General features: G+C 42.7%; 2 protein-coding genes across 3 annotated transcripts; one reads left to right on the top strand and one right to left on the bottom strand.

The window, feature by feature from the left end:
- Positions 1-5145: 5145 nt before the first annotated feature.
- On the bottom strand, positions 5146-7915 carry wdr54 (WD repeat domain 54). Its single transcript, XM_037259612.1, has 9 exons — positions 7379-7915; positions 7216-7278; positions 7070-7136; positions 6914-6970; positions 6695-6822; positions 6528-6628; positions 6149-6311; positions 6003-6077; positions 5146-5929 (listed from the first exon to the last, which is right to left on the bottom strand). Exons 1-9 carry the CDS (start codon positions 7601-7603, stop codon positions 5798-5800), a joined length of 1011 nt encoding a protein of 336 aa, XP_037115507.1. The 5' UTR covers positions 7604-7915; the 3' UTR covers positions 5146-5797.
- Positions 7417-10225, top strand: LOC119127622 (uncharacterized protein C2orf81 homolog). 2 transcript variants are annotated; one of them, XM_037259611.1, is made up of 4 exons: positions 7417-7508; positions 8599-8861; positions 8926-9135; positions 9323-10225. In XM_037259611.1, the coding sequence occupies exons 2-4, from the start codon at positions 8628-8630 to the stop codon at positions 10205-10207; spliced, it is 1329 nt and encodes a 442-aa protein (XP_037115506.1). In that variant the 5' UTR covers positions 7417-7508; positions 8599-8627; the 3' UTR covers positions 10208-10225. The 2 variants fall into 2 exon arrangements, with proteins under 2 accessions (XP_037115506.1, XP_037115505.1); XM_037259610.1 differs by lacking the exon at positions 7417-7508 and adding an exon at positions 7872-7964.
- Positions 10226-10368: the final 143 nt, after the last annotated feature.

Raw genomic sequence — 10368 nt, 5'->3', positions numbered from 1 at the left:
GTGTGCTCAGAGCCACACCCATCCATTCATAAAGTGGAAAGTGCGCTTGTGCATGGCCATGTGCACGTATACGTACAGCAGCTGACAACCCAATTGCATCATATTCTGCATGCGTAACATTATTATTAAGATTTTCAGTGATCAAGTGCAAGAACCAGAGATAAGAAAAGATGCCTTTACAATGGATGAATATTTCTTGCAGCTTCTCGCTCAAAATTTTACACAATCTGTCATTATTGCCATCAAACATTATATCTGTGAATTTTTCACGACGCTTAGTGTTAGGAACATCTTTTTTAAAGTTGCAGACAATTGCATCATCTCTGTAGGAGTCGTCACCACTCCAAACTCCAATGTGAAAAGCTGGGATTGGTTATTCATCCTAATTCTGGTTATCAAGTATAAAGATACAAAATAAAAGTGATACATGTATGTAAGTCGTGTTTCTTAGCGATAACTTGAGATGGATCAGTGAAAAAAGCTGCCAAATTTTGTTTTCATCTTGAAAAGGAAAAATGTTCCGAAACAGTCACCCGGATAACATTTGTGTTGGTTTACTTTTAAAAGAGAAATTCTTCATTATATCATAAAAACCCGTCCAAAACCAGACTCCAGTGACATCATATGGACCCAGTTCAACCAAAGTCAACATGTCTAAGACTTCTGTTCATCTAAGCACTCAATCTTGCCTGGCAAACTGTCCAGGCCCGCTCCCATGTCTGTGACAGCACTTTTCTACGCCACGCCGCTATGGATCTAGCGATATGGCCACAATAGGTCCATAATGGACGGTGTCCACACACACGTAAACATAAACCAGATTCTCGATGCGTCTCTCTCCTAAGTGGGCAAACTGCTGATCCCATGGAAAAGGCTTGGATCAGCACAACGATGGAAAAACAAACAGTGCACAGCGCCTTTACCACAGACACAACACAATATTGACACACACAAAGGAGCCATCTCGGTCCAGTTTGGATCACTTTCACTTGTGCACGGGAGGAGCCAAAGCGGTGTTTGACACCAGCCATTGAGCCGCCACAATGACACACGTTCGGGAGCTGAGCGGCCACAATGAGCCTCTATTTGCTCTGGAGCCGCTGTTATTCTTTCTGATGATCGCTGGAACTAAGCACGTGACAAAAGTTCCAATTGAGCTTGAACAATCGCTCACAAAGGAGCCAATGACTTGGGTGTCTGTGGACCTCTTTGCCAACATCATGGCTCAGTGTGTCAGGAGGGTCACTTTTGGGAAGGGTGGGAGATTGCTGGGATCTGCTGTCAATTATTTCAAATAATAATTATATATATTAAAAAATATTAAAAATAATCATGATAATAATGAGGACAAGCAGTATATAAAAACTGAAGAGATTTTTCTGTTTAAAATGAGTATCAATGAAAATAAAAGAACTTTAATTTTCTCCTTGTTTCCTCAAAAAGAATACGTTATATTTAACACAAGTTTAGCATGTTTTAATTATGCACAACCAATGTCCGATTTGAGCAAATCCAATGGAACCACCGGATTTTTTTGTTCAGTGATATATTTAGCTAACAGCAAACTTGTCTCGGTGTAACGATGAGTCAAAAAAGATTTTGGGCTTGTTTGGCCCACGAGCGGGTCCCTGTATGGCGTCAGTGAGGTGCGAGGACCAGACGCTGGCGTAGCGTCAACGCTGTCAGCTGTGCATTGGCACGTGTGTCTCATGTCAGCACGACCACAGCGCAGTACTTGGTGTTGCTTCCCTGGCAGCACATTGGTGTTGCCATGGAAACAAGAATGAGCACAGCTACCCCTGCCCTGACATCATTAGTTGTTCTCAAGATAACTCGGGTCCTCTATCTTTCTCCTCATATTTATTTCGCCTTTCTCCGATGCAGTCACTTCAAGTAATGTACAAATGTGTCTTCTTGCAAATCTCCTCTACCTCGACTTCCTCTCTCCTAATGGAGAGGTGTGCGGGTCAGCGCCTAATTGACAAAAGCTCCTCACAGGACAAAATGAGCAGATTGCAGTGTTTGTATTTCTGCTCCATGTACTACTTTGTGTCTGATCATGTTGAATTTACTCTGCACCGATGGGCAGGCAGGAAGCCATATGGCATGTCAGGTAGGAGGTTGACAAAATGAAACAAAAAGGCCCGCGGTACTCTTCAGCTGCATCCTCGGCCTTCTTTTGACTCTCACTCGTCACTTGAAAGCATGCGGCCAATGTAGAAAAAGTTGCGTCCGGGCCCTGAGGTAGCAAAGCAGTCCCAATTTTATTTATAAGCATTCGTATGTTATTTATTGTAGATTTGACAACAGAGATGTTAGCATATGCGTCTAAGTCATCACTCTAGAATTTTCCTTCAGCTGACTGAACATTCATCATGATGAGGTGGCCGTTTCTAGGGAGAGTAGCAACAGTGCTGCACTTTGTCCATTTATAGCCATGGACTGATAAACATCAAGAGTTTTAGAGGTACTTTTGTAAATCTTTCCAGCTTCGTGTTTAAAAAAATATTGATGTGGGTATTTTGAAAGCTCAGCATTTTACGGTGCCGCCTCAATGCAGGAGGCTTAAAACACGTTACAGTTCCTCGGCTGTTCTCGAGGACAGTTACATGAAAAGTAACAGCACACCGCAATTATTTTGCTGGCTCGTCTGCATAAAGTGAAGATGTGAGCATGGTTGTGTATACTGGGAGCACATTTGATGCATTTGTCCGTGCGTGGGAGTGACAGAGCAGCTGCGGAATGTCTCGGGCAAATAGGGTCATTAGGGCCAAACTACAAATATATTTGACGCTCCACCAAACTGCAGTTGGCCAATACAATAAGAACATGAACTGCTTGTAAGCATTTCCAGCCTCATATGTTTGACAACATACAATAAGAAATTGTGAGATTTATGCTTGATGATTACATTTCTGGAAATCAAGTCACTATAATTAGGCTTCCAATTCCCAAAAAAGTGACAGACTTTGTGATAGATCTTATTTATTAATAGTGATAGATCTTATTTATGAATGGCTTTGAGTTCATGGCAGATTCAGCACTTGAGTGTCAAAATACATAATCTTTTGATATATTGCTGTGAAATGCGTACCGCTATCAATTACGTTTGAACGCTGACGACATTCCGCCATCACTCGCATGCTGACAAAAGCATGCCCTGATATGCACTAAGGGTGCAACAGAGACCATCTGTCAATGTTATTTTCACTTCAGTGCCAGCCCAGTTAAAATGAGTGACGTCTATAACCGTCGATGGCACTGAATGAGGAATATTCCATTTATTTTTTACCACAGATGAGAGCGAGCAGTTTTCTTTCTCCTGGGATGATTCCATCACATACTACTTTGTCCCTTACCACTCTCCTATTGTGTTCTAGAAAATTGGTGTGATGTCTCTGCAGTGTTGTGTGCTCTATTGCTATCATGACGTGCGTGTGGACATGAATGAGCCATCAAAACACCTCGAAAAAGATCCACAAAGCGATGAAGACGCACAATTAAATTTGCTCCGGGAGACCTATTCAGACTTCCTGTAGCGCCGTAAAGAGGCCGAGTCATATCACTCAAGAGGGAGAATTGAATCTGACTTGATTTGGAGTACCCTACCGGAACATGAATCCATCAACATTTCTGTGGTGCCTATCTATCCACAGCCAGGCAGCCTGCATCCTGGCTAACGTCAGCACGCTAACGTCAAACAGTGCCCAGTGCTAGGCAACGATGCCATCCCAGATGGCAGGCTCTGATGTTTAGTTTGCTTTCTTCTAATGCACTTAAATCCCATTTCCTAACCAAGCCGTCTTGATGACACATTAGGGAATACATTATGGAGTCAGGTCTGAGAGTATTTGGACAATGTCAGTTTGGAATTGATGACCTTCTGAATGCAAAGGAGTGAGATTCATTCAGGGTGAAGTTCTTTTCCAAATTTGCAAAGTACCAGCAGCGTATTGGGGAGCTGCTCAGCTGTTTGTTTTTATCAGTGAGTTGGTTCATCCATGGCAGCAGACTGGAGGGGCTTTAGGCTCTATCCCGGCCGGCTTAGCCACACAGAACCAGCAGCTGCCACGAACGTGGACGGCCCGGCGCGGGATAAACTGCTCACTCTTCGGCACGGTAATGAAATTGAGCACGTAAACATGCGTGTATCCGCCACATTTTCTATACGTCGGCGTATTTGATGCTGCATTGGGTAAAACAAGTTTGCTCCTCATCTGAAGCCTGTTTTTTTTTCTATTAACATTTAATTGACCCAAATGTTTCCGGGCAAAAATAAAGAAGCCTCACTAGTCTTATACCGTAATTTTCGGACTATAAGTCCTACCGGAGTATAAGTCGCACCAGCCATAAAATGCCCAAAAAAGTGAAAAAAAACCCATATATATGTATATAAGTCGCTCCTGAGTATAAGTCGCCCCCCCACCCAAACTATGAAAAAGAACCGCGACTTATAGTCCGAAAATTACGGTACATTTGGAAGTGGAACATGCACATATATGCAAAGTGGGCCTCATGTTCTTGTCTCTCCTTTTTGTGTGCTCAGCTGGAACAGGCAAGAGTCAACAAGTATTGCAGAAGTGGCCCTGGGCTTGAGAAAAATACCGCGCTGTGTTATCGACTGATCCAATGAAGACTAAATTAATGTTGGTCTCTGCGTTTGAGAGACAAGTGACATCATCGTCCCCTATTTCAAATCCTTTGTTTGACAATCCCTCCCTGCTCCATCATGCATTTTGTTTTTATTCAATTGCTTTTCAGCAATCTCTTCCTATGTGTATCATACTGTTCCAGAAAAGTTACGTAACAGCGTCTGTGTTATTGGAGACCTCGTTTTAGCCATCAGGTGCACCGCTGAGCCAGTCGACCGCGAGATGTGACACAACGCGACCTACTAAAAAGTATCGACTCCATTAAGAACGTGTGACGTTTGTGCGGCTCGGTGTGACCCGGGCATCAGCATCGACCCTTACGGTCAGCTGGCACCTCTCAAATTTAAGTTGCATAACATGACATGGGTGTGCTACATCAAAACAAGTCTTGTCACTTGCTGTTATGTGATCAGTGGTGACTGCAAATCAGAAAAAAAAAACACGAGTACAATTCTGGGATTTAGTTTAGCCGCAGACTGACAACAGCGTGCAATTCCTCGCTGACCTGATTCTTCTTATCTCGTCAAGGTTTATTTGTGATACCTCGCCACATGATAAGAGCAATTCACTGTGGGGTTGTTTCTTCGTTTGCTTCACATCATTTGTTGTTGGGTTAACAATTTGCATCCATGTATTGAAATATGAAATATGTATTCTGCATGGACTGCATGCAGCTTTTTGGTCCATATTCAAAAGAGCATTTTTGTCATACTATATGACCTGAATAGCACTGGTGACCAAATGTGGCTCCCCTACAGCATTTAAATTGCCCATCTGATTTTGAGCCTGATAAAACTACAAAACCACAGGAACGTTTTGAAATCAGAACATCTGAAAAAATATTATTCTCCAACTTTCAGAAGGACGTTTGCGGTCCATTATCAAAATGACACTGTCCTCTAGTGGCATTTCTGTGTATTAGAGATATTTAATTTATAAGCAAGTAAACATTTCCTCTGAAAAATATCTTCATTTAAACATTTGATTCATCTTCCATAAGCATATCCGAAAAGTATTAAAAATTCAACCCCAAGGCCCTTCCGGGATCTGTGACCTTCTGTGTGCGCTCCATCTGGATCAATTGCGGAAATATCGTATGACACGCGTTTGATATCCGTGTACTCAACGATGGTAAAGGTGACATCTTATGTCCGCGAGTAGCGTATAATTTCATTGAGGTCATATCCTGTCACGGCAAAGGCGTAGCCGTCGCCATCGCAGAACTTGGCGCCGCAGATTTGTGTGTCGGTCACACACTCGTTGTGTAGATGGGCAACCTATGAGGAAATGGAAAAAAAAAAAAAAGAAAGTTTTACACTAAATTACACTCAATAATGTGCAGTGTCTTACCTCCACACTGTTGCTTTCTGGGGTTACCGTCAGGTGCCACACCCTTACAAAAGAGTCTTCGGCAGCCGACAGGAGCTGCGGAGCCCAACGAGCATTTAATCCGACTCATAGCCTGCCAACAAGTAGTATCGCTTTCCTCAACTCACCAGCCCAGAAAAAGGAGCAATATCCAGTGAGTAGATCCACCGGGCGTGGGCGTTGACCTCGGCGTGCAAAATTCCCGTCACAGCCTCGTAGAGACGGATCTGGCCTGTTCCGTAACCTGCCACCACTGTACCTTTCCACAGCTTTACAGATGAGCAGCTCATACTGGCAGAAGATTGAGGAAACAAAAAGCGGCAATTACATTAGAGGAGCGAGTCATTAGGAAGATAAGATTGAGCAGAGGAACAAACAACCAAGTAGAGTCTGGTTGCCTCGATTCAACTTAGGTGCGTTCCCACAATATATTTATTATGACTTTCACACTGCTCCAAACGGTGTGACAACTAGCGACTAGACAAAATAAGGACATTTCATTCTTACTCGAATCCACCAATCTTGTTGAGGAGCTGAAACTCTTCCCCAGACTTCCACACGCACAAGGTGCCGCCGTCGTCGGCACTGACCAGGTCGGCAATGCACTCCTGCGGGGAAGACAGATGTTATTCTGATACAAGTTCAACGAGCAATATCGTATTTTATAACAACACCTGGCTGCCTGAGCACTCTGGGGCCAAGTCAGTGATGGGCTCCTTGTGCTCCTCCAGAACTTCAGACAGGGTGATGTTACTGCCTTTATTGGGAATATCAAACACCAGGATTCCACAAGAGGACAGACCTGGAATGACAGGAAGAGACAAATGTATTGGATTATGTCATCTCAAATATTATTCTAAGCTCAAGTGAAATGTGTTTTGCTCCCTACTTACCCACACATATGTAATTCTCCCACACAGCAGCAATCCCCCGAGCAAACACTGCCTGAGCTGGGGATAAAAGACACATTTATGACAGGATGAGAGGCAAAATAATAACTTAATAAAATGTTTCATCAGTGAAATTGATTTTTATAGTGCTAATGTTACCTGTTGGTGTTTCAGGAGTATCCAGTGCATGCCAATATACCATGATGGAGCCATCTGATTCATACATCTTGAAAGGAAAAGACAAAGATTCCGTACTAAGAAACAGGATAAAGCTTTGATTCATAATCAGTCGAACATTTGTTTACCTGGATGCCTTTCTGTGAAGTGACTACCAGCAGATCACGAGAGGGCAAAACACAAAATGCAGCCTATTGCAAGAAAACAAATCACAAATCAAATGATTAAAAACAACCATAACCAAAATCATAAAACAGTTTTAAATGGAACTGTACTGATGCACAACCGAACCTGCATGATGAGCGATGGACTTGTTGCGACGTTGGGCTCCTTGGACTGCAGCTGACGGTGGGAGGAATTGAGGCCGTCCCACGACACGCTGACCATGTTGACCACATTGGCATGGACCACCGTGAAGTAGGTGAGGCGCCGCGGAGCGATACGCAGCACGCACAGGTTGTTGTACAACGCTGAGGCGCTGTTCTTAATCTGAAAGCTCTTCTCTTTTTGATACATCGAAAGGATGGATTCAGTGCCACTAGCAACTAGGCTAACTCAGTAGCTGCTAGCAGGCCACTACCAAAAACGCGGAAAAAACAAAACTGTAAATGTTGTACTGTAAAACTTCCATACGATCGGTTGCCAACTACAGAACGATTACCGGTGCGCGTGATTACTAATAGTGAAGCAAGCTCTTATCTCGATCGGATTTCCTCGGCGTCTACCGCAGCCATAGAAACAAATGTGACGTCAGACCCATGTGTTCAGTTGCTAAGCAACAGATGTCCGCACCCGGAAGTAAACACAACGAAGTCAAAAAGGCTTATATGATTATAAAAACAGCAACACAAAACAGATGTCAGCCGAATAATTGGAGGTACGTTTGTATATTAATGCATTTTAAATAAATGTAAATGTAATGAATGACAACACGGTAAAGATATGTTGCAAGTGAGTCAAATGCAAACCTTGGCACACCGTTAAAAAAATCGCGCTTCGAATTGTTTTTCAGAACTTTTAACTCGGTTTTAGAGTTTTTCTACCCACAATTGTTTGATGGCTCTGTAAAGAAAAGCCATCATGAAGTACAAATAGTTATCCTCAAATAAGACACAAATGACTCACAGACTAAATCAACAGAAAATATAGTGTATATTTTACACCATTGTGCATCTTAACATAAAAAACGGTTATGTACTTCATCTGTTAATATATGTGGCATATCGATAAACGATGACTTGATCAACCAGAAAAATCAAAGCGCATTAAAAAGTGTTGCACGAGTCTTTGCAATTTTAAAAACCGCCACGAGAGTGCGCTACTGTTTGCCTTATGATACAATACTTGCAGTATACTTCATTTATCTTTTGATTGAAAATGCTTTGTCATATTTACATGGACAGTGTTAAAATGAATTACATGTGTACAATCAATACAAACTTTTTTTCCGTGACAAACCTTCAAGACATTACGGTAATCAGTGTTTCTGATATGTTTCCCTTCTTATGAAGGTAAAATAAAGTAACCTAATATTGTCAAGATGTCGCGCTCAACATCTAAAGCCCAAGCTGACAAGGGTAAGACACCTGCTCGAATTTCCCCACCGCCCTCCCAAGATCCAGAAGAGGAAGACATTATCCCCGGATGTCTTACTCAGAGCCAATGGGTGGAAATGTTGGCCCAAGAAGAGGCGGATGATGTCATAGGGGAAATAATGGCTGATCTGATGACCAATGTTATGGAAGGCTGTTACAATGTCCACATTGAAAGACAGGTAAAACACATCTATTGCATGAGCATCAGAGATAAACAACGAAAGTGAATATTCTTTTTCCCAGTTATCATCTTTCACTGCATACTGGGCCATGGATTACTTCATACAGACTGTGGAGGAGAAACTCATGTGTCGAGATATATGGGAAGATGCAATGGAATTGTCCGGCACAGAAGACTCAGAACCAATACCAATCACTCCAGATGTATGGGCGGAAGGTTGTTTTCCTGTTATCCACGGAACACCTTCATCTGAGCCTGTGTCACCACCACAGGTATCTTTTAACTGTCGCTTCTAAAAGTCTCATCTTTTTTATTATTATAATGACAGCCTAGGCATGGAACAACTTAATTCACCTCTCATTATTTCTTATTTTTTTAATAACTTGTGCCAATGAATTGTGTCTGTGTTTGACTCTATTGATTGATTAATATTTCTCTTTGTGTACTCACATCAACCAGGAAGCTAGTATTTGCGAGGACCTTGAACTGGCATATTCTGAAGAAAATCAGCAAGATGTTCCCATGCCACAAACCAGCATCACTCCTGAGCAACCTGAAGGAAACACAAGTGCCAGCAGGCAGGTCGGTGACGAGATTTGCCAAGAAGTAAGTCCTGAGCCACCTGAAGGAAAAATAAGTGCCAGCAGGCAGGTCGGTGACGAGATTTGCCAAGAAGCAAGTCCTGAGCCACCTGAAGGGAAAATAAGCCCCAGCGGGCATGTCAGTGACGAGATGTGCCAAGAACCAAGTCCTTGCCCCAAACCAAAAACTTCCACCAAGAAAAAACAAAAAGCCAGAAGTACTGTATCATGTGCAGCAGAAAAAATGGAAACCAATGGTGATCATAAAGTCCCTTCTGGTTCTAAACATACAGCATCACAACCTTCAAAGGCGAATCAAACGATAAGTAAGCTCAATCATTCTTCCTTGCCTCGACATTGGATCACGCCTCACTATGAGATAGACAAATGCACAAAATCCAGCATCAAAAAATCAGGTGAACATTCCAAACCTGTGCCTAGTAGTCAGCAGACTGGTTTAGTAGGAACGTCGCGGAATCCTGTGACCCGAGATCAGTCTGAGAGGTTGTCTTCCGTAAAGGATGAGAAGATGATGGCTAGAGCGTTGAGGATGGACACCATCAATTTGGCCAAAGGTGTATCTCTTGTGGAGCCCCATAAAACAAAAACGGGCCCACTCCCATTGAAATCACAAGCTCACGCTGCCAAGCTGAGGCCGATCAACAGTGAGTCTGTGGAAACAAATTTTCCTGTTGATCAGTTGACGACAAAACGTCCACCTCAGGTTACCCAGTTGTCGCCGTCTGACAAATTTAAATTTTGATTGAAAAAAAATAAAAATTCTTTGCTCAAATTTTTAATGGATTCACCTTCATTTAAAAGCAATGTGTGTGTGTGAGTGTGTGTGTGTGTGTGTGTGTGTGTGTGTGTGTGTGTGTGTGTGTGTGTGTGTGTGTGTGAGGGGGGGATTTAAATCAAATTCTT

This window comes from Syngnathus acus, chromosome 9 (genome assembly GCF_901709675.1).
Source record: "Syngnathus acus chromosome 9, fSynAcu1.2, whole genome shotgun sequence".
Classification (NCBI taxonomy): Eukaryota; Metazoa; Chordata; class Actinopteri; order Syngnathiformes; family Syngnathidae; genus Syngnathus; species Syngnathus acus.
The sequence above is the reverse complement of the archived record's forward strand: the minus strand, read 5'-3'. Positions and strand labels throughout refer to the sequence as shown.

What these genes read in the sequence shown, in the direction of transcription:
- wdr54 (XM_037259612.1), bottom strand. Translation starts at nt 7,603, where the DNA reads ATGTATCAAAAAGAGAAGAGCTTTCAGATTAAGAACAGCGCCTCAGCG. An exon ending in CTTCACAGAAAGGCATCCAG is followed by an intron (nt 7,137 to 7,215) that starts GTAAACAAATGT and finishes TTTCCTTTCAAG; the next exon opens with ATGTATGAATCAGATGGCTC. An exon ending in CAGAGTGCTCAGGCAGCCAG is followed by an intron (nt 6,629 to 6,694) that starts GTGTTGTTATAA and finishes TCTTCCCCGCAG; the next exon opens with GAGTGCATTGCCGACCTGGT.
- LOC119127622 (XM_037259611.1), top strand. Translation starts at nt 8,628, where the DNA reads ATGTCGCGCTCAACATCTAAAGCCCAAGCTGACAAGGGTAAGACACCT. An exon ending in ATGTCCACATTGAAAGACAG is followed by an intron (nt 8,862 to 8,925) that starts GTAAAACACATC and finishes TCTTTTTCCCAG; the next exon opens with TTATCATCTTTCACTGCATA. An exon ending in AGCCTGTGTCACCACCACAG is followed by an intron (nt 9,136 to 9,322) that starts GTATCTTTTAAC and finishes CACATCAACCAG; the next exon opens with GAAGCTAGTATTTGCGAGGA.